A 26,563-nucleotide genomic window follows, 5' to 3' on the forward strand; every position below is an offset into this window, starting at 1 on the left:
CTCTTCTGGATACATTATATTATGTTATGACATAAAACTGTACATTCGTGATTGTTAGATTTATAAAGCAAGACTTGTGGTGTTTTTAAGACTTGACCTAAGCCTACTTTTCATCCTGACCCATTCACTATATTTGAACAATTACTCGATATAGGCCTTAGGGTAGGGTCATCGTATCTTTTGTAAATCAAACCACGCTGAATTTGGTACGGAAAGTAACGGTCATTATCAAAATGAGCGTCCCATCATGCACTTGGTTATTATGCAGACGCTCGATTGCCAGAATTTGTGGTTATTTTTTAGCTGCAAAATGGTTTGTTTCGGATCAAATTATGACTAATGGTTACATTTCACAAAAGTTATATTCATGCTTTAAACATGAGTCAACTTGACAATGAAATTACGTTATTTGAGTCAGTTTTTTATCAAGCGCAAAGTTTCAATGATGCTGATCTTGGGGCTGTGGCCCGTGTAGGGGCAACTGGCCCCAATTGTGCATACGATTTATTATATTGCTTATTTATCAGGATCTACTAAACTATCTGTGTTGCCAACATGGCACCCTGACTCCAGCTTGATTTGCTCTTTTCAACTTTAAATAACTTTAAGCATTTGTTGCACCTCAAAGTGACGATCTTTTTTAACTTTTTATAACTTTGCATTTTATTCAGTCCAAAAAATAGCATAAATCAGCTGCAAATGTTTTTACTGAATCAATTCTTTTTCTCACAGGTAACGTAAAGTGCCCTATACTCGTCACTTTTGAATACTTTACGTGCCGCCACAATGAGCAGTGTTTCTGCCAGAGCGCGTTTTTGCGTTTTTGGCGCACTTTTTTCAGCCATGACGCAATGAAATTTAGTTAGTGCGTATTTTGTGACGCAAGAATTTCACCGTCGTTGATTTCAACACGAGTCGGATATACAGACTATAAACCGTCAATTCAGTATAAAAATGTACGGAATGTTTTCCGTGGGCTCCACTATAATTTTAATGAGAAATGAAATTTACCGAGTCCGTGGTCCGGCATTTAGCCAATTTCAACTAGTTAATAAACGCTTGCTTTTATACGATACTGCATATATTGAAAGCGCCCAGACAAAATTATTTACTTTGTTGTCGTCATATTCCGCGAACGAATGGAAAAAATGTCGTCTGCTCCAAAACAGCGGAGATTAACTAATTTTTTTACGCAAAACACACAAAATATTGTTGTCCATGACCAAAAAGAAGAATCAGATAAAAAAAATGTTGAAAATGACCCTAATCCCCCGAAAGAAAAACAATCCATTACAAAAGTAAAAGTTGACCGTGAATTTCGTAAAGAATGGCTAACAAAATATCCATGGCTTTTGTATGAAAGTAACAAAATGACATGCAACATTTGCATCAGTGAGGGCAAAGACAATCCCTTTACAAGTGGTTGTACAAATTTTCGCCATTCCACACTTGTTAGACATTTATCATCGAATCAGCACAGAGCCGCTGTGGATGCCACGTCTTTGCGGAGAAGTATGAGTAAACAGACTTCTAGCATCATTTCCAAGCACTATGAAGCAGCCACAGGGGTGATGAGATCTGTATACTGGCTTGCAAAAGAACAACTGCCAACATCTAAACATAAATCACTGTTGCAGTTGCAAAAATTACAAGGGTGTAATTTTGTTGATGATTTACAGGTGAATAAATTGACAAAAAAAATTAAAATAACTAAAAATATAACACAAAAACATTAACAAGTATTTAACAATATTTTATTCACATATAGTTGAACTGCATGATGGTACATATAAATCAGAATCAACTTTACAATAGCATGCTAACTGTAGGGCCTCTATAGATAAATTAATATAGGCTACATCAGAAAGGATAACTAGAAAGGATAACTAACTAGTTTTCTGTGCAAATAATATAACATGCAAAAATTAGAATGTAGAAATAAATACAATAATAATATATATATTTAGAATTATAAAGAAAAAAAACAACAATGAAATATAAAAAAATGTTTATTAGTTTTATTATAAATTTCATATTTACAATTTGACTTATGACTTTGAGTCACTGTAATTTAAAATTAAAAATGCAAAGTAATTATTCCTCTTGATCTTTTTAAGGTTGGTACAGCTACATACTGCTCAGATTCTGCTGCTGAAGAAATGCAAGATGCAATGGCCAGTGTTCTCCAAGATTCTTTAGATGACAAACTTTCTTCTAGCCCATTTGTTTCTATAATGCTGGATGAAAGCTGTGATATTTCTGTCAAGAAGAAACTACTTCTCTATGCAAAATCAGTCAATGAAAACTTTGACATTGAAACACATTTTGTAGACAATGTACAAATTCCAGATGGAACTGCAGATATTATTTTCAAAAATGTTCAATCAATACTGGACAGGCATAATGTTAAGTTTAAAAATGTCTTGGCTGTAGGTTCTGATGGAGCTTCAGTCATGACTGGTTCTAAGAATGGTTTTGTAGAACATTGGTAAAAAGAAAAGTTTCACCATATGTCATAGGAGTTCATTGCATGGCACACAGGCTTGCCCTGTGTACCAGCCAAGCAGCTGATAAGGTAGCATACCTAAAAGATTACCAGAAAATTTTGTCTGATATCTTTTATCATTTTAAGAGGTCTGCTCTGCGTAGGGAGAAGGTTAAAGAAATTCAAGTTTTACTTGAAGAGCCCCAGTTACAGTATAAAGAGCTTCACAGTGTGAGATGGTTCTCAATGTATGCTGCCTTAGAAGCAGTATATAGAACATGGGGTTCTCTTGCAACTTATTTTGAATCTGAAATGGAATCAAAAAATGATAGTGTAGCAAAGGGGTTCTTTAAAAAATAACCACCTTTACATTTATTGCATGTACATACTTACTCATGGATATTATTCCAAAGGTAACACAACTCAGCATGTTCCTACAAAAGGATAATCTTGACCTTGCCATGATAAGACCCACTGTTGAAAGTGTTGTGCAACAACTTACATGGCTTAAAATAAATGATGGTACACACTTGTCTAATTTAATGTCAGTTGCATCACCTGAGAAACTAACTGAATTTAAGGGAGTCAGAGTCACTGACACACCAGTTTTTCGACAGCAATTTAAGAAAATACGTACACAGTTTTTGAACTGTTTGATTATAGAGATAGAAAGAAGGTTCCCAGCTGAGGCAACTGACATTATATCAAATATGGCAGTATTGTGTCCAAGGGGTCTCTCCTTGCTATCTTTAGAAGACAGAAAGGAGTATGGAGCTAGTCAGATGCAGACCTTGGTGTCCTATTATGGTACTTGTAATTCTGACACAGGGGTAGAACCTTTTTATTGATGGCACTGAAGCTTTACTAGAGTGGGAAAAGTGTAAGGACCTTATTGTACAGCAAAGATATCCCTGTCACACTCTTCAGTCTATCTGGAAACTTCTGAGTGTTCAGCATCCTGGTGCTTTTCCAATTTAGTAAAGCTTGCAATGGTAGCAGTCTTGGCCCCACTGCAGACTGCTACAGTTGAAAGGGGCTTTAGTGTTCAGAATAATATCAAAGGATCTGGAAGAAACAGGTTGTCTTCAGACAGACTTAATGTTTTGATGAGAATCAGTTTGGGTCCAAATATTGAAAACTTTGAGTTTGCCAAGGCAGTGAACAAATGGAAAGAATCCAAAGAAAGACGCCTGTTCTCTGGCAAGAAGTAAAGTGCCTTAGAAAATAAAACTTATAAAGTGTTACCTGTTGTTCTTTACATTTTTGTTCAATTTATTGGCATGACCCTTATGAATTTGAAATGACCCCTAAAATTTAATACAGGGGGTCATAAAAGACCCTCAGAAAATCAGAGCTGGCAGAAACACTGAATGAGTCGAAATATATTAATGCACTGGTTCCCCTTTGTCATCAAATCAAACTTGAATCTTTTCTGGCCATTTTAATATAAAATTAACGCATGCTGTATAAATAACATTTATGATACAAGACGGGAAACCAGACAGGTGTCTCGCTGACGACCATAGGACAAATAAACCCTTAAGTCGTCAACACATGAAGCAAAATGTCGTCAATGGGGACCTAAAGTCGTCAAATTTTGTGGTGTTTTAAAAACAATCTTGTTAACATGAAGAACTGATTAAATCTTAAAAAATTATTGAATCTAAAACCAGTAAAAATGCCATTTATTGCAAATTACTCTGACAATATCAAAGAAAATTTCAAAGCTTAACAATGATAATTATGTAGTTTGATATAATACATTTGACAAAAAACAAATACAGAGATCTGCCGAGGACGCGATTTTGCGCCATTGGCGCTAAAAAAATGAAAAAAGCGCAGGAAAATCGGCAGCAAGGGGCCATGGGCGCATCTAAAATCTGTGCCAGACTTATAAGAAAACAAAACTGTCCATTGGGTAATTTAGTCATACAGTCAAAACTGGTACTAACAGCAACATGTTACCCATTCCCCTGTAATTACACATATTCTTGAGTTTATCCATTCCCCTATAGCTTTTGTCCATGTTATCTACTTACCGCATTTCTTCTTATAATCCCTTTCCCACACAGATACTCATTTCTACTACGTAAATTTAATCCAATAAAACAAACAAACAAATGATACAACTACTTAATATTTACAATGATTATCGATAACTGAAAAAAGTGTTGATATTTTAAGAATTGCTGTAAGTTACAGTATAATCTGACAGGTGTAAAACTTTATCACCCCTAAGGTCACTAAAGTTCATGCTAGCTTTGGCTGATTTAGTGTAAAAAAGATGTCTATTTCGTCATCAGAATATTTGACAGGGTGATTAACCAATCAGGGAAACATTGTGTGTGATTTTTTTCATGATCAAAAGGTCTGTCGGCAAGTGTCCTTGATGTATGCTGTCTACACAGAGGCATACAAGGGACAATAAAATTTGTCAATGACATTTGGTGCAAAGTAGGAACAATTAAATGGATAATGCACATTATTAGACATTAGAAGTAAGAACCAGCAATTATGTAAATAAATTTTCATATCAAATTTTAGAGCAGCCATTTGAAAAAATATTTTGCCTGCAATTAATATTATTTAGAAAGTTACCATGTAGACATAATTTTTTAATTATTCATAAGTGAACCACTTGTCATAAAATATGATGTAAGTTTTATTACCAGGGAAATTCAATTATCTACAAATTTTTTAACAATCATTTAGGTCAATGTTTACTTATTTTCCCAAGGCCCATACTTTGGTAAAAATGGCCCATCATTTTCAGACCAAGTGGGCCCAGGGCCCAGTACCTTCAAATTCTTGGCAGATCTCTGCAAATATCTATTGAAATGTTGTTATATAAATTTAATTGTTATGCAGCCAGCAAAATATAGTGAACACAAATAATATAAAATGCATGATACAAATTTACAAAATACAAATTTACATGTAACGAAAAACTAGCATGAACACGAAGAGCCATGACCTTGACATTTTAAGTTGAACGTTTTGAAGGCAATTCCATTACTTTTGCGTATATCATGCTGTGCTTATTTACCATTTGTGTTATACACTCAATATCTGTTTTTAAGTATTTTAAAAACAAAAGCACGTGTTTATTGAGGTACAACATGTCTTGACAGCACCTTAGGTCATGTACATGTAGGTTCTTCAATAGGTCTAAGGAAGTATTTTGATTTAGACTTGTTGGCGGTTATAACCTCGTGAATTGCCTTTCCGCCGTCTCGCTTCCGACTGCTGACTTTACGTTGGCCATCAAATACTGCCACGGGGGTTGGATCATATGAGTTGTTAGCCTCGATATCAACTATGTATGACCCCAGTCGATCTAACTCCCGGCGACCGTAATGGTGCATTCCAACTACTTGAATGTTCTTAGGATAAATTTCTTCATTACACCTTGAGAGAAAAGAAAATCAGTGTAATTTTTTTCAAAAATAATGTTTTTGATGTTGTGTCTTGTGTGTCTATAAGTGCTGGGCATCAACTTTCCTACGTAACTTTAGTTGTCTTTTTTCCATTTGAAAAAGTTTCATTCTCTTTGTTTTTCTCTCAGCTCAGTTCTTTTTTCTTCTTCATTTTCTCTTTCTTTCTAAATAATTCCTTTATTATCTTCTTGATTAATCATGGCTGTTTTCTTTCTTCCCTGTTGTTTCTTCTTTTCCTTTGCTTCAATTTCTTGCTGTACATCTGTACTTGTCAAGACTCTTGCCTTCCCTGGCTTCTTTTTATCTTTAGACGAAAATGGTGGTGGTGGCGCAACCAGCACATTAACAAATTCATACAAAATCATTTGGGATACGTCCTGCTTTTACTAGTTAAGTTTAATTTTTGTCGGGGCCAATCACCATTCAGTACCATGCAATGTTTTTGAATAATGACGACAGCTTGACTGACTTCTGTTGTGTATTTGAGTTTATTTATACTCGCCACCGGTTGCCCATATGGGCAAGTCCTCCAGAAGAGTATTAGTCATTTTATATTTTGGAGGATAGTGCAAGAGTCAGATACAGAAAGATGCCCCTATTCCAGAAGCTTCCCCTGGTTCTTTAATGTGCCAAGTGTTTAAGCACTCATAAACGGGACCTTGATTTGAAGTCTCATCAGTAATTTTAGTTGGCCAGCCCGGGAATCGAACCCACTATGTCGAGATTACAAGTCTCACGCTCTAACCGATTGAGCCATGCGGACTGGTAACTAGCTCGCGCCTTATCTAACAATCATGTGATTACAATTGTAATTCAGCCATACCGCTCCATGATTAGCAATGGTTAGCATAATATATTTAAAGTTTTAGTTTGATTTTTATTAATTCACATTTATATTTTTATATGTTACAAAATATACAAAATATCATATGATCTTAAACATATATATATTTACGCTTTACATAAACAGAACCTAATTCACATGTTATTTCAACATCCTTTATATGCTTTATCAACAATTATTAATAACTTTAAGTTGTGAGGACAGTTTTCAAAAGGTATGCCCAAATTTATATCGTCAACTGGTACTTAAAGTCGTCATTAAATTTAAAGGTTACTTTTAATAGACTAGGTAGTGTTTGCTTAGAAGGGAAGCTACAAATACAAAACCAAAAAATATGATCTATTAGACAGAATTACTTCCCACTGTTTACAAATGGCCACTTGTTCACAATTATAATTAGCCCATTGTGTCTGCTGAAGACATTGGATCGTCGACAGCTCTTATTTTCTCTATCAAACACATATATGCTTTTTCTCGTCGTATTTTAGGAGTGGTTATTTGCATATACAACGTAGAACAGATCATTAAAATAGAAAATATAGTAACCTTTCAAAATAAGCCGCCTTTGGTACTTCCAGATAACGCGAGCGAGAGAAAACGAGAATACAAAAAACTGAAAACTGACGACGAGGGGATCATGACGACTTTAAGGCACTTTACGTTAGAAGAAAAGAAAATTAATGCAGCATTTTTTTTTAAATAAGTAAAGATCTTTGTAAATTGAATTCAGTGTTTTTTTCCAGGATTTTGGGAACATGGCCCATACCCATGGAATTGGGAATTTCAGCAATGTTTTGCTAAAATTTGGGAAAATATACATGACTTTAATTTTGCAGTGCTTAAATGAATGCAAAGAATTACTGTCTAGGATGGCATCTTCAAACATTTAAACACCATAACATTGAAGAAGCCCTTTTTTCAAAGATTTTAGAATTTGTTATTTGATATATTTTTATTTTGTAACTTGCAATTGGGAATTTTTTACTGTGAATTGGGATAATAATATACTATTTCAGTCTGCACGAAAAACTTTTTAAGGACAAAGACATTCGGGCTTGGTCCATTAAAATATCACATAGCCCGAACAAATTTTAGGTAGCCCGAAAATTCATACAAAATTTTTCATAATTTGGCCAGGTTTTCAAATTTATATATATTGTGAAGAAATTGATAAAAAGCTTTGTCAGTTGAATAACATTTATTTCTGATATTCTACACGGAAAGATAATAGATTTCTTTCAACTTCTTGTTGACTCATTTCCATAGGCTCATCTTCATCTATACCAGAATCATAATCCGAGTCGCTGTCTCTGTCAGAACATTCCCCGTGGTTATGATGCTGAAAATATTACGGAAAATAAAGTGAAATTCATTGTTATTAAATAAGAATAAAATTTTTCAAAACAACACAAATGTTTTACTTTTTGATATTATAAGTATATTAAAATTCAAACCTAAGCTAACATGGCAAACTTGTGAAATGGATAGCTTTTCTTTGAAATCGGAACAGTCAATTTATAATTATTATTTAAAGTTTTAAGTGATTTCAGTATCAAAATACAAAATATGGTTAGTCTAGACTGCAGTATAAAATTGAACATGGGTTGTAAAGGTAAAGAGCTGAATTCTGGTTGCTTGTTGTTTTTTTTAATAGTAAACAATTAACAACTTCATGAAAAATGTTTCAAAAAGTAGCAATATACCTCTTCAGCAAATACTTGTTCTGGAGGAGAACTTTCTAAAGGTTTGTCTGTGTTGATATCAGAATCTTGCTCTTGCTCTATAATACATGCATCTAGATCTGACAAGGTGGGAGGAGTCCCCTCTGATAGGTTTGGAGGCTCCTGCTCTACAAGAACAGACTCCTGTTGGATTATCAGAAAGTAATTCAGAATCTTGCTCCTTTGGGATGGCTGGCTGTTGCTTAAAAGAAATAACAGTTTTATTACTTTTTATATGTAAATTTAGAATGTAAATCTAATCATGGATATACTTGATTGTAATTTTATATACTTAATTAAATTGTTCCTCTTATTACATTATCAAATTTAGCCCTGGCCCAATTGCCCATGGCCAGTGTAAATAAGTTCGGGCCAGTGTAAATTTTACGAAAATTAAGTTAAATATATAGTAGAATTAAAACTGGAATTTGGCCAGTAAATTCAAAATCTTAAAATCATTGACAGTTATTATCAATCAATATTATTTTTTGAAAAAGGAGGTTACCATTTTGGTTGCAATCAAAAATTCCCCCTGTGTCAATTGTTCTTTGGGAGCTGCTGATTGTGATGTCCCAGTTTCAGTAGCAATACGTCTTTTATAGCATAATTTCCTTCGGCGTCCAGATGGGGTTATCTGAAAATAAAATCATAGGAATTTACTTGATCTTTTATAAGTATTGATCAATTTTTTAAAGGACATTACAAAATGCGAGAGATAATAATTGTTAAATTCCAAAACCTACCATCCAATGGTCAATGGCATCACTTGGGTCGAACAAACCAATCTTTGGGCTGCTTAATTCAAGTGTTAGCAGGTCACTTAGACTACCAGTTTTCATGTGTCCCCTTTGTTTCGTTTTTGTCAGTTTACTCAAGGAAAAGCATGTGACATTTTTATAACGCGGTATTTGATTGGCTTAAAATGTCTATGCATTATTTCAATAAGCTTACCCCTCTGGCGTTTTGGAAATACCAGTGTCAATACCCCGAAAAAAATCAATATGCTATACCCCTCTCGGCGGTTATAAATAGTATCGACGTATATTGGAAAATCCCGTGTCAATACCTCGAAGAAAATCAATATGTTATATCCCTCCCAGTCATTGTGTTTAAAATGCTATTTATAATCATTTCGGTTTCCCAAACAATGCAAGACCGTCGGACTATGTGCCCTGCCTTTTTAGCTAGCCCGAATGATTTTTTACTAGACTCGGGCTCGGGCTTTGCGTATTTTTCGCAGACTGTATTTTCAATTGGGAATATGACCGAATATCTGCTATAAAATAAGTAAAAAAAATGCCTGAAACTGCAGAATTCTAAAGGATTTTCATGAGTGAAAGATGCAGCAATCTTCTGGATTAGACCCCTATATTACACCTTTGTCAGTTTTGTTTTTTTTTTTACATTTTTCGCAGTAGCCCATACCCCTAAAATTGTGAATTTTTAGTGCCATTACGCTGAGTTGGCTCCTGTGGAAGAGATCTGATGACTTGTCGGCAAGGAGTATTTTTGCTTTCACCCTTACTAATATAAACATTTTGACAATGACTTTAAGTTTTCAATGTCTCTCACCGTCCTGATAATGTTCATTTTCAGGTTTTTACTTACTCTGACACCTTTCACTAATACATCGGATGCACACTATTCCTGCCACTTACAATTGCTAGAGAGAGGTTGGCAGTACTCAGATATAGATAGATAAGAGTGAGAACTCCTTTCCACTTAGTTTATTTAAGAGTTGTCTCTCGAGCATTTTAGTCAGACAAGGAGCTTGCATTATTTGGTACTAAAATTCTTATCACTAAGGTGCTCTTTAATTTCTTTGACACCTAATTTACTATCAAATTTTACAAGAGATTTGGTATTTGCAGTGAAAGCCATTTTTTTTTTAATCAAGAAGTCAATATACCGAAATCTTTTGGTTACAGCCTCCCTATTTTTGTGTCTGTAAAAGTCATTGACCTGGCTATAATTAACTAATCTACTGTTTGCTTTTTTCAATTTGTGTTGTAAACTGATCTTCTACCAACTTAACCACAGGTGTAAAGCCTGGTTCACTGGTGGAAAACTTCACAAAATACACAAAAACCCATTAGTAATAACAGAAAAATAAATCCAAAGATAGTCCTCATATCTTAAACTAGAAAATTTTCTTTTGTCGGATTTTTAACTTTTAATGCCCATGCCGGGGCATATAGTGTTACCCTGTTCAGTCATTCCATCATCATCTGTGTCCGTTTATTATCTTGGCAACAGTCAGGCTCTCTGAAACCTCCATGAATGGGGTTCTGACATTTGGGGTTACTTTCAACATTTGTAGCATCACAGGCTTCTCGAAAGTTGCCGGACCGTCAGACATGTCCGACAAAAATCAGGCCAGTCCGATATTTTTTTCCGAGTTCCGGACCTTATGTCCGGTACAAATACCGGGATATATCCAAGACCGATCAAGACCGAGTTTTCTCCCTTGAATAAAAAAATGTAAAACGAGTTTTGATTCGCCGTTTCATTTTTAGTGTCCAATCAAATTCTAGATACATACAACTTTCGATGATCTTGTACTCGGAAGAAAATGTCGGTGTTACTGCATTAAAAATTATTACGTTGGCGCTACGCCAGGCAAAAAACGTAAATTATCTAATGAAGGAAAAAAGCGAAACAAAAGAAATTGAGTCCAGGCGCCTGCCGAGAAAATTTGTGGGTAAATGGAAAAATGGCCGCTCGTGGTTGGTTTTTAACGAGGAAGAAAATAAGATGAAATGTACATTGTGTCATAAATTTCATAAAGATCATATGATGATGATGATTTTGATCATGAATGTTTAAATTTCCAGACAGATTCACTTTTTCACTGTCCATCAATCTGGATAAACTGATTTTTTATTTAAGAGAATAAAATTGTGTTGCAAATCTTTAAAAGTTCCTATGTCTTTAAAAAAACACAAAGGTATTACCATATACATATATTTGGAAAAAAAAATCGGTCAGACAAAAGTTCTTTCGGTCAGACAAGAATTGAAAGTTTGTCTGACCGAATGTCAGGCAAATGTTTCAGCAGTTTCGCGAAGCCTGGCATCAGAAGATGCAACTTGCATGAGTAACTTGATCTAGACTAGATTTTTTGTCTTGTTCAAGTTACTGTGACTTTTTTTTGAAAGTTCTGATCTGAAATGCTTTGTTTATTTCTAAGTTACCAGCGGAATGTTTTTTTTTTAAATTTTAAGTGTAAATTTTACCATTTCTGGATTTTTTAAAAAATTCAATTGTAGTTTTTTTCATTTTTGTCACATGGATAGCAAGTAAAGCGTCGCTAAACCATGATCAGCATTGATTAAATGCCACACTGCAGAATACTGCTCATGGTATTAAACAATTCACAACACTGTCACTTGTTGATATCGCTCATTTTCTGGTTTGTATTTTTTTTTTTTGGTAAACCAGAAAAGATTGATATAGATTTGATCTAAATATAAATTTTTCAATTCTAAAGGTAAACAATTAAAGTCAAACTGTTGAACTGTACATATGTCATATCTCATTTTTATGCCCCCACAAAGTTGGAGCATATAGCGTTGCACTTGTCCGTCTGTCTGTCCTTCCGTCCGTCCGTACGTCTGTCCGTCCGTACGTCCCGAAATCTTGTGAACGCAACTCCTCTTAAACCAGATGGCAGATTTTGCTTAAACTTACAGGGATGAACAACCTTAATGTGTAGATGGTAGTAAAGGAAGGAATTTTCGCTGCAAACAAATTTAACAGAATTATGGCCCTTTGTTGATTTTTTCAGTATATATACTATGTAAAAATTTTGTGAACGCAACTCCTCTTAAACCGGATGGCAGATTTTGCTTAAACTTACAGGGAAAAACAACCTTAATGTGTAGATGGTAGTAAAGGAAGGAATTTATGCTGCGACCAAATTTAACAGAATTATGGCCCTTTGTTGATTTTTTCAGTATATATACTATGTAAAAATTTTGTGAACGCAACTCCTCTTAAACCGGATGGCAGATTTTGCTTAAACTTACAGGGAAAAACAACCTTAATGTGTAGATGGTAGTAAAGGAAGGAATTTATGCTGCGACCAAATTTAACAGAATTATGGCCCTTTGTTGATTTTTTCACTATATACCATATTGAAATTTTGTGAACACAACTCCTCTTAAACCGGATGGCAGATTTTGCTTAAACTTCCAGGGATGAACAACCTTAATGTGTAGATGGTAGTAAAGGAAGGAATTTTTGCTGCGACCAAATTTAACAGAATTATGGCCCTTTGTTGATTTTTTCACTATATACTATGTAGAAATTTTGTGAATGCAACTCCTCTTAAACCGGATGGCAGATTTTGCTTAAACTTCCAGGGATGAACAACCTTAATGTGTAGACAGTAGTAAAGGAAGGAATTTTTGCCCTAACCAAATTTTACAGAATTATGGCCCTTTGTTGATTTTTAGTTTTCAACTAAAATGTGGCACATGTAGTCTAAAAAATATTTGACCTAGAGTCATAAGATTGACAGAACAGTGGCGTGTGGGGGCATCAGTGTTCAATGGACACAATTCTAGTTTTTATTTTATTGCATACATGTGTATGTAAGAAAGGCACTTGTGAGTAAAATTTCAATGGCTCTGAATCATTGGGCTCTGAGAATTATGAAGATAAGGCATATAATGGCTCATCCTGAGTTGTACATGCACTTTAGTTTAAATGTTTTCAGGTACAGCATTAAAAGATATCAAAGTAAACAATCGTCTTACATTTCTGATGGCACTGAAAATTCTTTTGAGTTCTGGTCCTTTGATGCAACCAAACAGTGAAGAAGGATCCACCATAAACCTTGGCTTCCCAAAATAAATGAAGAAACTATCTGTGCAAAAGTACACCACAAAATCATTCTAAGCTAAACTTTAATAAAAACACCACATCAAGTAAAATGTCAGGTGAGGGTCATTTTAGAAATTCACCTTACAGTGCTGATAGGCAACAGATGAGTCCAGCTTTTGAAAGTGGCACTCGTCACAGTGACATTGAGCAAGATTCACTAAATAGAATGAATATCCATCCGGTTGCTGATATGAATAATAATAATGATAACAGTAAACTACAAGCAGAAAGTCAAGGCAGTCAGTGCTACAAGAGTCCAGAAAACGAGAGAAATTCTACTAGACATACAAACGTTGAAGTCCGTCCTAATTGTACTCCAACAAGTTTTGGTGGTTTGTTTCCCAGTGGGCGGGCCGATACAGAACAATTTTCTGAGCCTGCTCCTTCAGGAGGAACTGATGTGGATATCTACAGGCAGTCGTATCTGCAAAATCAATATGGCCAACAGCACTTTGTTGAAGTTGAGGAAGCTAAGACACATGAAGTAGTAGCTGATGGCCAACAGCCACACATAGTAAGACATTTTGATCTTAGCCAGTTTATTGCATTTGTTAATCATATATCATATTTTATTTGAATATTTTCTGTTACAGTAAGAGTAGTATATAAAAGTAAATATAGATGAAAAACAGCTGTCAATAATCAACTTTTGAAATTAAAAAAGGTCATTTTTGTTGCTTTCAAAAGTTATTTTACCAATAATAGTTGTTTTATTTTTCCTGATTTTTTTTCTTTCTGAGGAGATGAACAAATAAAATTTTATCACTTTTTTATCAAAGATATATGTAGTATATACATGTTATGTATGTCACAAACTTTATACTGTAGGTTTCAGACTACTCACAGTATACCCAGTATGGACCAACATTACAAGATGAGCAAATAGCTGCAGAACAGTTAGCATCTGAGCTTTGTTCTAATTATGGAGGGTCAAACTCCCATATGTAAGTGCAAAACATATAGTTGTTTGAAAATTGTGTCTTAAATGATAATCATTAAGGGTTGAAAATAACTTGATCAATAGTGGAAGTGACACTGTAAGCCTTTTGTGGTTATCTTAGAGATTAACATGGTGTTAAAGAACTTTTGAACCATTTTTGTTTTTCTGTGCTAAATTTAAGTTTTGGGGCTTCATAAATGGCCTTGAAAGGTTTGTTTTCTTTTTACAAAATGCAACTTTCAAATTAAAAAAACAAAACAAAAAAACTTCATCATGTTTTCAGGACTAAACAAGACAGCAAAATTTAAATTTAAAAAAAAAAAAATTCTATCAAGTACTAAAGCCAATCTTTGGTGCACTCATAACATTTATAATTTTTCTTAAATTCAAACGATTTCTTAGAATAAAAACATATTTTACTTTCAAGTCAACTGAATATGTTTAATATATACAAAGAACCAGTCTGATTGGTAGCATTTAGCAGGTGCGTGATGACATAGTCTCCTACTATTGAATGATGACTTTATTCTATTTACTGAATGTTAATTTTTAGGATATCTGATATACTGAAAAGAAACAATGCCCAGCAGTATGGGTATGGTAGTTTTGAGAGACCTGCAGACATAGAAGCTATGCAACAGTTTGACAACATGGTCACAAATCAAAATGTTGTACATGATGTAGATCTACTCAATACTCCTCAACAGGTAAAATATCTACATGGTTTGCTATATGTTGTAAAGAGTTCTTAAATAGTTTATGTCATAGCTTTTTGCTTAAGGTCATCATTCTACAGTCGTAAAAGGGCATCAGTTTTGTTTTCATAAAATACCTTTTCTTTCTTTTAAAAAACTTTTATTAGCTAAAAATTACTGAACTGAATTTTCTTTGAAAATATCCCAATAACTTGGTTTAAAAATGCACCTTACTGAGAAAAAAAGGTTGTAATCAGTTAAATTCTTTCATAGTTCATTTACTCTGAAAGTCACATTATGGTTTTTTCATCATACTCTGTATCAGTTTTTGGGAGGTTGGTCCCATTCACAGATCTTAGTTGATGAAACAAAAGTGAATGTCTTTTTCAGTTTAAATTCTTTTTCAGTGCTTGTGATACACGTATGTGTATATTACATTTATTTAAAGAAGATATTTTTTTTTAATTGTTTCATTTGAAATTTTAAGTATCAGTATAACAGTGCTGAAATTGAAAATAATTAGTCTTTTAACATTCTGACCAACCCTATAATTTTGCTTTTAAAAGCTCTAATTTTTCATTTCAATATTGCATGAAATCCTTAAACTTGAAATGGAGATTCAGATCTTAAAAAAAATAAGAGAGGAAAAATTAAATATTGGCATGATACATGAAAATATTAAACCTATTCAAATATTGAACCTTTGAGGTTTTTTTTCCTTTTTTTTTTTTTTTTTTTTTTTTTTTTTGTTGAAATTTCCATTATGACCGTTTCACTTTTTTTTTTTTATATTTTTCAAATAATAAGTTACCAGTGGATGAGGACAGTCATCATAGTGTTACATTCAGATCTGTAAGACATCATCAGGAACAGTTTGGGGACCCACAGGCCAGTTCCACACCTGATTCATACAGGAGACAAAGATCTGCAGATTCTCCACATCATGATTATCAGGTATCATAACATTTTATAGGTCATACTTTCAAGCCTCAAAATGCAGTGTATTTGCTTGGAATTGAAATAATTCAAGTTTTAGGAATGTTATGAATTATCATGTTTGAGACTCAAATCAAAACTTGGCTGCTCAGTACTAGTTGTTTTCAGGAATGGATTAGAACCTTATATAGCTTCATTACCACAATTGAAATAAATCCTGTTTAAACTTAAACCCCGCATTTCATTATATAAAATGCCTATGAATACACCTGGATTTTAGATGGTCTGTTTAAATAAGCTTGTACTGAAATAGATTAGTGACAAAAAAAATCTTAGACAATATAGATGTGTCTTATTGATAATGATTATTTCACAGGGTGCAGTGACCTACAATGATGTACATCTTCATGGAGGTAGATGGTCCAGTCAAAACTCTCCAATGTTTAGACCGCAGCAAGATTCAGAGAGTCCATTTCCACCTGCTAGAATTAAAACTGTCATTGGTCATCAGTAAGTTTAACCTTAGAATGTTTAACATCTTAAATGCACTTGTCCATCTTTCAATTTGAACAGAATTATTTATCATTTTTAAGGCAAACTTAAAATATATCAATTACTAAATATGAAATAGAGCAGACTATCATCAGATGGTACATTATGACTTTGGTCTGCACTAGTCTCATCAATTCAAAGAAAATTAGAATTAATAAGTTTTTAGCACCCAAATTGCTGCCTCAAATTGAAGAATTTGTCGTGCCACTCTTCAGCCCTAAACAATGCTAAGAAATTTAAACTCTTTAGGATTTAACTTAAATTTAATTTCATTTAAAAAAATAAATTGGATTTAGTTTAGAATTGTTGTAGACACAATGTGTAAACCTTTAAAACGTGTTAAGATTTCAAGTGAACCTGCAAGACAAGAACTATTATTGAAACAATACCATTTTGTCTTTCCTTGATACTGGCAGCAAGCTGGTGTGAAGCTTGAATTTTTGGTAAAATTGCAAACTTTAATGGTTTTTCTTTTATTGGGAAGAAGCATTTTATTTGCCTCCACGCTATATTATGTGACACAGGGCTGGGAATCAAAACTGCGTCGTATCCTTTAAAATGTAAACAAACGCCGCCATCTTGGAGCGAAAAAAGTATGTTTTTGTTTATAACTGTTTTTGTTGGAAATGACTGAAAACAAGATATATGTATTAACACGCTACACTATTTTCCGCTTCTTTCGGTATATGTTGCTTGCACAACTATTTTGTAAAACAAAAGTTATAGCGAACTTGCAAATCGAAGCGGGGCAGAATTTTTATGAAAATGTGTGGATACGACGCAGTTCATATTGCTTTATCCATCGTTTTTTCCTTCAAATCAATTATATACTCGTTTTCAGAGTTTACCATAAACTTCAAAACATAATTTTGCATCATTAAAAATACTAAACTTTCATTTAAAAGAGATGTTTATTTTCCAAGAAAATAATGATTTTTACGAAATGATACGACGCAGTTGAAAATAAAATATGATACGACGCAGTTGTATTTTCATTGCAGGCTGAATATTGGTTAAACTATTTTAATTATGTGCTAGGTATATGCTAATAACGTCCAACAACATTCTTGTTTACAACTTAAGTCAAAAGCAGAGGTCACTCATTGGTTTCATAAAAATGGAAATGTAATACAATTCTATTAAGGCAGCATTTTTCGATCGCATTTTAGTACTAATCATAAGCATCTTCCGAAAAGCTGTATCAAATGCAATATACATTGAAACACGTGATCGCACACCCATATGACAACGTGTTCTAGTGTTGCCTTAGCATGCTTATAAACTTGTTCCCGTGAGTTTGAAATGGGAGTGATTACTATTTTTGATACAAAATTCAATATTCCAGTGTAACCTCTCCTGGACCCTGTATTAATCAGGAATGACAAAAAACAAAAGAGAAAGAATTACAAATTTTGAAAAGGTCTCTCGCTATCGGAAATGCGCAAATTGCATGCCTTCCTTTGTTACTTGTAATTAGCAATAATTTCCGTCAATTCCGTTATTACGTATGTCTTTTACGTGCCGATTTTATTGTCTTCATTTTCTTAATAATCGATGAGAACAGATGAGCTTTATTATTTGAAACTGAACATTAAATTGTTAAAATTATATTATAAATGGTTAAGCTACAATATACAGTAAAACTTGTCATATGTGACTTTCCATGGGACCATATCAAAAAGGTCACATATGACAGGGAGTCTTTTAATCCAGGTTCCCAAAAAAATCATCAGTTGTTTCAAAAAGCTAATTTTACTTGTTTGTCTTTTCTTAGATTGTGTACATTGTGTTACATATATGTAATATTGAAATATGGTTTGTTGAAGATATAAGATAATTTTAAATTAAATACTTTATTATAGTTAAAATGTTTTTAAAAATAAAAATGCTGACATGCATAATTATACAAACACAATGTATTATAGATATCCACAGTTTTAACATTCACATCTCCTCTTTCGCCACTCATGGTCCCATATGATATACTGTTTCTTAATTTGAAAGAGTCAAGCCAACCATTTGAGGCCTTAAATTCAGTCTTTCCCAGCTGTTGGGCAAATTCAATTGCTTTTGTCTGTATCATTGGACCTGTAAGGTTGATGTTTCTTCCCGTTACATCACGACACCATGCCAATGTAAGGTCGTTGACTTCTTCATTCCCTGGAAAAAGAAGGAGGAATGAATTTTCTGCTCATACATGCAAAGTTCAGACAGTTAAAAGTTTAAGTTTGGGGGGTGTAGTGTATAAACAGGCATTGTTGTCTTGTAAATCTTTGCTTTATTTTTCCTATCAATTTAGTGAAAAAATACGATGAGAGCGAATAACGACGAAAAAAAATACCTGTGAGATAACGACGACGTTTTGAAGAATTGGGCATGTTGTTTTCAAAGTCACTCAAAATGTCGGCCTTTCGCTTCCGGAGCGTCTGTATCTGGGTTTTGCCGACGCCCATTTCCTCAGCAATTTTGTAGGCTGGGGTGCCGGCATCAAGCTTTTTGATTGCCTGAATTTTTTCTTCAAGAGTCAGGACAATTCTTTTTTTACGTGCTTTGTCAGCCATATTTGTATGATCTGAAGTGCCCGGATGTTTGTACATGTTTCTATCCGCACGTTCTATCAGTTTCTATCCGCACGTTATCAGACGGTTGTAATTTACTGCTTGGTCAAGTAGATGTAATCATGAGATTACTTATTTTTAAACTTGGACAGTGATAATGACTAATAGCTTCGTAATTATCAATTAACACCTTTTGCAATGGTGATAAACATTCGAGACTATGGCGCTCAATTTTGACGGACAAATGTCAATTGAAAGCGAGAAGTGTGAAAAACATAATTCTTGTGTAAAAGTCGTTAAATTCGGTCATAGAAATGTAACGGGACGCTAAATTTAAGGTCGTTAGTCGCGTCAGACAGGGAGTCGTTTAATTCAGTGACTTTATATAGTGATTTACGTTGGGCGGTCTAAAATAAGGTCGTATACGACAGGAAGTCGTTTAAATCAGTGAGTCGCTATGGCAAGTTTGACTGTAGTTTTGCAAGTAGGTTATGCGTTCTGTTTAGTCATTTTATGTTCAGTGCCGCGGAACTTTAGCCCTGATTTTGTCGTATTGCGTTTCTTTATCGCCGATGAGGAAAGGTCTACGGAATGTATTCTCTATATTTGCACTTATAATTATCATTCTTCTCCGTTAAAAAACTTTAAATTTTCAAAATCGAGTTACATATGATACAACTACAAATTATTTTGTAAAAATGGTGTCCGTTTTGCAAAGGTATTTCACGCTATGCACCGATAAATTTGATGCAGATATAGGCAGACATGATCTTTCAACAGTATTGAAGAATTATTAAGTTTTCACAATATTGAACAGAAAATTTAGGTCAGATTATCGTATCGAATTTTCAACAGACTAGAGACATGACATCTTAACATACCTTCATACTCAAGTGTGATTTTTATTTGATAATGAATTGCCTGAAAACTTAAACAAAAGTTTTCAGAAAATGACTTCACAGCTCGGATTACCCCCTGTTTACATTGAAAATTTCTCTGCTAGTCATACCGAAATAAGAAATTTAAATTTTATTCTCTTTATAATTAATTCAAATATTTATAATCTTAAAACTTCACGCCAGAAGTTAATAAAAAAGCTGCTTATTTGTACAGCTGACGTTAACAAATTTTGTTGAAAAAACAAATCAGACAGGTGTGTCCGACCGAGGCCAAGCTGTTTATGTTTACTGAATTCAAATCACTTGAACTGAACTGCTATGAATTCGAAAACCACCAGGGACTTTTTATTCTTTTGTGTGGAAAACCTATCAAGCTAGTTTCAAAATGTCGATGGTGTTGCAGGTACAACATTTTGCCTGAAATAATGCACAAGCACCTGAGGTCCTCGCCCCTAGTAAAGCTAATGTGTAGAGTAAAAGTTTGAAAAGAAACCACAAAAAAGCAGTCATTACCCAGAACATGCAGAACCACAGTTAACTTAGAGCGTAGCTAGCCAAAATGAATTCAAGTAAATAGATTTCTACATTGTTTTTGCGAAAAAAATTAGGGATAATATTGAACATACAGGAAAATATAAGAAATTATTTCAGATATTATGATCAACAAGGTAACATGTTCATGTTTAACTGAAAAGTCGCTTCCGCAATGTAAACTTTCAAATTAAATGGTATTATGGACATGACACATTGTATTCTAAATAATCAAAAGCAACAGAACATTGCTATACACCGCAAATGATCTGGGTTTTTTATCTAGCGCAAGTGATTATTCCATAAAATAGAAATGTATTGCCAAAATTATCCCTGTTGAAAAGACTGCCAAAAAATACAACTGCGTCGTATCATATTTTATTTTCAACTGCTTTGTATCATTTCGTAAAAATCATTAAGCAACATATACCGAACTAAGCGGAAAATAGTGTAGCGTGTTAATACATATATCTTGTTTTCAGTCATTTCCAACAATAAAAGTTATAAACAAAAACATACCTTTTTCGTTCCAAGATGGCGGCGTTTGTTTACATTTTGTAGGGTACGACGCAGTTTTGATTCCCAGCCCTGGTGACAGTCACTGGTAGGGGACTATGATCAATGGCATTGTTGCAAAGACCATTATTGTGCATAATTGTAAATGACTATTATAAAATTGAATTACACTTTACAATCTTAACAGAAAACGACATGAAGGTTATCAGCCACATCTAATGGACAGAGTCCCTTACCCTCATAAAGCAGCCAACCAGCGATGTAATGCATCACCAGACAATGAAGGTAAGACTTATCTAAGCATGCCTCAGTTTGGACAGACACCGTCTTGTGAGCATGATCATTCCTTGGAAAATCAGCATGTTCCAAGTTCAGACCACTACAGTGGTTTTAAGTCTCCAAGTTCGCACAATAGCAGTTATGGTCATTCACAACATGAGGTCACAAAAATGACCTTTACACCGAGAGAAATGATGGAAATCCACCTAAGTCAGAACTATCGGTATCAGAAAAAATCAAATTATGGTCAGCATGTATCTGAATATTCTTCCATCTATCCATCAAAGGAATTTATCGAGAGAACAACCAATCAGAAAGCTGGAAAACGAAACCAGTCTAATGAAATTCCAAAAGAGAATCAACGTCCTAAAAAGAAGTCTAGAATTTCCAAATATAGTACAGAGGATGGCCCCAAAGTGCCGCCACAAATGCCGATTTTCGACAGTACATTTCAGAAATATGCACCAATCATACCAAGAGATGAAATTCATGCCAGTAAGCATAAATACTTTGTTGTGAATCCTTCAGAAATCACTAACATGGCTTCTAAATCCTTAGTAACAAAATATATAGATTTCCTCATACTAGAAAATGAGCAGATAACAGAAATTTCCAAATCGACAAACCCACCTGTTGACATTTATGTCACTGAAGACATGTACTTTATGGACAGTCTAAAATTCAATGCACCTTTCCCAAGTAAGAAATTTGTTGAGTGGGTTGCCAGTTTCTATCCCAGATTGAATTTTTTTGAGATGAAGTTCAAAGGCCGACATCCACAGATGCCACAACAGAACAAAGTGATGAAGCCAGATTCACGCCCCACTCAGCAAATACTAGAGGATACGTTTTATTTCTTTCAAAGAGAGGCCATGAATGTAGAATCTGAGAAGGAATAATATTGAAGAGAGTATATTAACTGACAGCTTTGTTTTGTGTAGCATTATGAAACGTTTAATACTATCGAAGTAAAAGAATGGTAGGTATATATAAAGGCAAAACAAAGCATAACAAAATACATTGTTTAGCCAAAGCCATTTTGGTTTCCAATTTTCCTATGCTTTTTGTCCATTTATTGGATTCAGAGTTAGATATTCTTGATAAAAAAGAACAACAGTTCAATACTGATTTTGTATATAAATAGATCTAATTAATTATTTTGTTCAAACAAAATGTTTCTTTATTTTTTATCTTTATATTTTAACTTTATAAAAAGAAAAAGAAAAAACAATTGTATGATTTGTTGAATTTTGAAAATGTGCTGATGCTGTATTTGTTTAAAATATTACAAATTTTAAATTTGAAAATGCATCAGTTATATTATTTTATTGCCAGATAGAGATGTACGTATTGCCAGATAGAGGTGTACATGTATATTATATCAAATATGATCTTTCTATGTCATTCTATTTTATTCATTTTATTGTGCTATATATTTGTTGAAGACATTATGCATGATTTTTATTTTTCTAGTTATGGATATGTTTACAAACATTTTCAATTTATATAATTTTAATTTTCCTTTACCATTTTTATATGCCCGAAAGAATTTCGGGCATATTATGTTATACCCCCTGGCGTCCGTCTGTCTGTCCGTCCGTTAGCAATTTGGTTTCTGGAGCATAACTTAAGTTCCATTTGGCCCACAGTATTCAAACTTCATAGGATGATTGCCCATATTGGGTAGAAGACCCCTATTGATTTTGGGGTCACAGTGAATATCAAAAGTCAAGGTCACTATTACCATAAAACTGAAAATGGTTTCCGAAGCATTATAACTTAAGTTCCATTTGGCCCACAGTTTTCAAACTTCATAGGATGATTGTCCATATTGGGTAGAAGACCCCTATTGATTTTGGGGTCACAAGGTCAAAGGTCAAGGTCACTATTAGCTAAATACTGAAAATGGTTTCCGGAGCATAACTTAAGTTCCATTTGGCCCACTTTATTCAAACTTCATAGGATGATTGTCCATATAAGGTAGAAGACCCCTATTCAGGGTTCGACACTAACTGTTTTAACAAGGGATCCCATAGGAATCCCTGAGATTTAATTCAGGGATTCCTCCTAAATGTCAGGGATTCCTCAGATCAAAATAGTAAAATATGAAGGCGTGGAATAACAAGGGAGTGCAGCAGTCCGATTTCAAATTCTTTTTTTAAAGACCACATACATGATATATTGCCTTGTTTCAGATGCAGAAAATGTAGTTTAATTGAGCCCTTTGGTTTTTTTGTTTGCTTGGATTTTTACGGCACGTCAACACATAACTGGCCATATGAGCCCTTTGGAAATATTGCTGTTTAAAGTTTTAAAAGTGTTTCAAAGTGTTAACTTTACTAGTATTAATATAATTGGACTGCTAAGATAAATTAAAACATAATACATTTTTACATGCACGTAAACAGAATAACATTAAGCTCACCCACTGAACAAGAGTTCGATTTGAAAATAAAACCTATTTTCTCCCTGGGGTTGATAATTGTGAACCAGTTTCTGTAAATGAAGGTATAATGCAAGTGACTGGGCAATGGGACTTAGGGTTTGAACTTTTGAAGTTAAGTAGGAACTGGGGAAACATTTTCCCAGATAGCCTAGGAGCCAACATATCATTTGTAGATCTTTAAAAACTTACAGGTAATGATTAGGCTCCATATTCCAGTAAGTTCTGGTATGGATAACTTTTGGAAAATATTTACTTTCATGTCATTTAAAAAGAAATGTTTAATTATGATCACTTTAAAAAAAATAAGTGATTCAGCTTGCTGTACACTTTTTGTGTTTAAAAGGAAATATCCCATAGATTGTTGTAAATTAAATATTTTGTTAAATTTTTACTAAAGCTAAAATATCAAGAAAAAAGTTTTGTTTGCATTACAAGTAGTGTACCTTCAAATGATTTCATTTTTAAAAGTAAAAAGTTGCTCCAAGTCCATGACAAGATGTGTAATATCCAAATTTATTGTTCTCAATTTTTACACTGAAATGTCCGATTCTTTTTCTCCCTGTGTGTATTGATTTTTTTTAAGTTTTGACATATGCCACATCAAAGGCACTCACCGCATACAGCAGTCATGTAGTTCAGAACACTGATTGGCCCAAAGAACTGTCAGATGAAATATACGTCATTTGGTGTATGTTTCACCTAAGGATTTTCTATTTTTTTTGTCGGTAAATTATGCGTGACCTTGATTGACCTTAGAACACTTCAGTCTTTAGTTAGACAATATTTTTTAGCATTTAAGGCTGCAGAGTTTCAAAAAGGATTTTAAACTGAAAAGTATGGATTCTTTTTATTCTATTTATTAATTTTACTTTTGCTGTACTACAGCAGGTACATTAATATACGTACCTGACTACAGGGAGAAAAAAAATACATCAGTAATCTTTTTGTTTTTTCACTTTTTTTTACGAAAATTTACAATGATCACAAATGCCGAATTTTGGCACACAAAAAACAAACACGTACTTATTGACTTCGTAACGCCGATCTGCACATATTTGAAGCACACACCGCTCGTGTAATAATTATACGATAATTATATTTCTTTCTTGAATTTTCACAACTTAATATTATGAAGTCAATTCATGATATAAAATTATTCAAGAATGTTTCTTTAGCCAAAATATTTTTCATTACATATCGCAAATGAGTTGATAGCAGTCACTGCACAAAGGAAATCTGGCGTACATGATTCAAGAGCGTAGATTTTACTGGCGGGATTTTTCTTTTCTTTCTTGAACATTGCAGTTGTGCCAGTCTTTATTAACACTTTTCTTGAATATTTGTGATTCAATGATATTAATTCAGACAATTTCAAAAATTTACACAGCAATTTTTCAGGGATCCCAACGGAATCCCCAGCTAGGAATCACAGAGATTCCTCCTGACTTTTTGGGATCCTCGGAATCCCGGGATCCCGTTAATGTCGAACCCTGCTATTGATTTGGGGGTCACAAGGTCAAAGGTCAAGGTCACTATTAGCTTAATACTGAAAATGGTTTCCGGAGCATAACTTAAGTTCCTTTTGCCCACAGTTTTCAAACTTCATAGGATGATTGTCCATGTTGGGTAGAAGACCCCTATTGATTTTGGGGTCACAAGGTCAAAGGTCAAGGTCACTATTACCATAAAACTGAAAATGGTTTCCGCAGCATAACTTAAGTTCCATTTGGTCCACAGTATTCAAACTTCATAGGATGATTGTCTATATTGGGTAGAAGACCCCCTATTGATTTTGGGGTCACAAGGTCAAAGATCAAGGTTACTATCACCTTTAAACTGGAAACAGTTTTCGTTCAATAACTCAAGCATTAATCAACCTACAGCTAAAGTACTTTCGGGCATATAATGCCCCGCCTAGCGGTGCTCTTGTCTTTCTTGTTTTCATTGTAGATTATTTTACAAATTTATTATTATACCCCCACCACAAAATGTGGGGGGGGGCTATAATGGATTCGCTTTGTCGCGTTGGTCGGTCGGTCGGTCCGTCCGTCGGTCGGTCCGTCTCCATTTTCGTGTCCGCTCTATAACTCCTATACCAATTAAAGGATTTTCTTCAAACTTGGCTCAAATGTTCACCTCAACAAGGGGATGTGCAGAACCCATATTGCCCATGTGTCAGCTCAAGGTCAAGGTCACAATTGAAGGTCAAATATCAAACACTATCAAATATTACACAGTATGTCGTGTCCGCTCTGTAAGTCCTACACTACTTGAAAGATTTTCTTAAAACTTGGCTCAAATGTTCACCTCAACCAGGGGATGTGCAGAACCCATGTCGCCCATGTGTCAGCTCAAGGTCAAGGTCACAATTGAAGGTCAAATATCAAACAATTAAATATTTTACAGTATGTCTTGTCCGCTCTGTTAGTCCTACACTTCTTGAAAGATTTTCTTCAAACTTGGCTCAAGTATTCACCTCAACAAGGGGATGTGCAGAACCCATGTTGCCCATGTGTCAGCTCAAGGTCAAGGTCACAATTGAAGGTCAAATATCAAACACTATCAAATATTACACAGTATGTCGTGTCCGCTCTGAAGTCCTACACTACTTGAAAGATTTTCTTCAAACTTGGCCCAAATGTTCACCTCAACCAGGGGATGTGCAGAACCCATGTTGCCCATGTGCCAGCTCAAGGTCAAGGTCACAATTGAAGGTCAAATGTCAAATATTACACATTATGTTGTGTCCGCTCTGTAAGTCCTACACTAATTGAAAGATTTTCTTGAAACTTGGCTCAAATATTCAACTCAACAAGGGGATGTGCAGAACCCATGTT

General features: G+C 34.2%; 3 protein-coding genes across 4 annotated transcripts; 1 reads left to right on the forward strand and 2 right to left on the reverse strand.

Moving 5' to 3' along the window:
- Positions 1-225: 225 nt before the first annotated feature.
- Positions 226-25,697, forward strand: LOC132723124 (uncharacterized). 2 transcript variants are annotated; one of them, XR_009624698.1, is made up of 8 exons: positions 226-313; positions 13,208-13,888; positions 14,203-14,318; positions 14,868-15,021; positions 15,817-15,963; positions 16,322-16,455; positions 21,189-23,148; positions 25,249-25,697. XR_009624698.1 is itself a non-coding variant. In XM_060707795.1 (7 exons), exons 2-7 carry the CDS (start codon positions 13,424-13,426, stop codon positions 22,177-22,179), a joined length of 2,007 nt encoding a protein of 668 aa, XP_060563778.1. In that variant the 5' UTR covers positions 226-313; positions 13,208-13,423; the 3' UTR covers positions 22,180-23,270. The 2 variants fall into 2 exon arrangements, 1 of the variants encoding a protein (XP_060563778.1); XM_060707795.1 differs by lacking the exon at positions 25,249-25,697 and having other exon boundaries at positions 21,189-23,270.
- On the reverse strand, positions 7,812-9,326 carry LOC132723128 (uncharacterized). The gene is made up of 4 exons (XM_060707802.1): positions 9,231-9,326; positions 8,993-9,121; positions 8,470-8,631; positions 7,812-8,105 (listed from the first exon to the last, which is right to left on the reverse strand). The coding sequence occupies exons 1-4, from the start codon at positions 9,324-9,326 to the stop codon at positions 7,965-7,967; spliced, it is 528 nt and encodes a 175-aa protein (XP_060563785.1). The 3' UTR covers positions 7,812-7,964.
- On the reverse strand, positions 16,790-19,332 carry LOC132723120 (tigger transposable element-derived protein 4-like). The gene is made up of 3 exons (XM_060707790.1): positions 18,839-19,332; positions 18,409-18,657; positions 16,790-16,854 (listed from the first exon to the last, which is right to left on the reverse strand). The coding sequence occupies exons 1-3, from the start codon at positions 19,092-19,094 to the stop codon at positions 16,790-16,792; spliced, it is 570 nt and encodes a 189-aa protein (XP_060563773.1). The 5' UTR covers positions 19,095-19,332.
- Positions 25,698-26,563: the final 866 nt, after the last annotated feature.

Source organism: Ruditapes philippinarum, unplaced genomic scaffold, assembly GCF_026571515.1.
Source record: "Ruditapes philippinarum isolate M1 unplaced genomic scaffold, ASM2657151v2 ctg929_1_1_1_1, whole genome shotgun sequence".
In the NCBI taxonomy this organism is placed as follows: Eukaryota; Metazoa; Mollusca; class Bivalvia; order Venerida; family Veneridae; genus Ruditapes; species Ruditapes philippinarum.

Excerpts from the sequence above, each read along its gene's own strand:
- LOC132723120 (XM_060707790.1), bottom strand. The coding sequence starts at position 19,094 with ATGTACAAACATCCGGGCACTTCAGATCATACAAATATGGCTGACAAA. Across the intron at positions 18,658-18,838 it reads ACGTCGTCGTTATCTCACAG|GGAATGAAGAAGTCAACGAC; the intron begins GTATTTTTTTTC and ends TTCTTTTTCCAG. Across the intron at positions 16,855-18,408 it reads GGATATCTATAATACATTGT|GTTCACTTGAAATCTTAACA; the intron begins GTTTGTATAATT and ends CTTGTCTTGCAG.
- LOC132723128 (XM_060707802.1), bottom strand. The coding sequence starts at position 9,326 with ATGAAAACTGGTAGTCTAAGTGACCTGCTAACACTTGAATTAAGCAGC. Across the intron at positions 8,632-8,992 it reads TTTTGATTGCAACCAAAATG|GAGTCTGTTCTTGTAGAGCA; the intron begins GTAACCTCCTTT and ends ATAATCCAACAG. Across the intron at positions 8,106-8,469 it reads AACAAGTATTTGCTGAAGAG|CATCATAACCACGGGGAATG; the intron begins GTATATTGCTAC and ends TAATATTTTCAG.
- LOC132723124 (XM_060707795.1), top strand. The coding sequence starts at position 13,424 with ATGTCAGGTGAGGGTCATTTTAGAAATTCACCTTACAGTGCTGATAGG. Across the intron at positions 13,889-14,202 it reads ATGGCCAACAGCCACACATA|GTTTCAGACTACTCACAGTA; the intron begins GTAAGACATTTT and ends TTTATACTGTAG. Across the intron at positions 15,022-15,816 it reads TACTCAATACTCCTCAACAG|TTACCAGTGGATGAGGACAG; the intron begins GTAAAATATCTA and ends TCAAATAATAAG.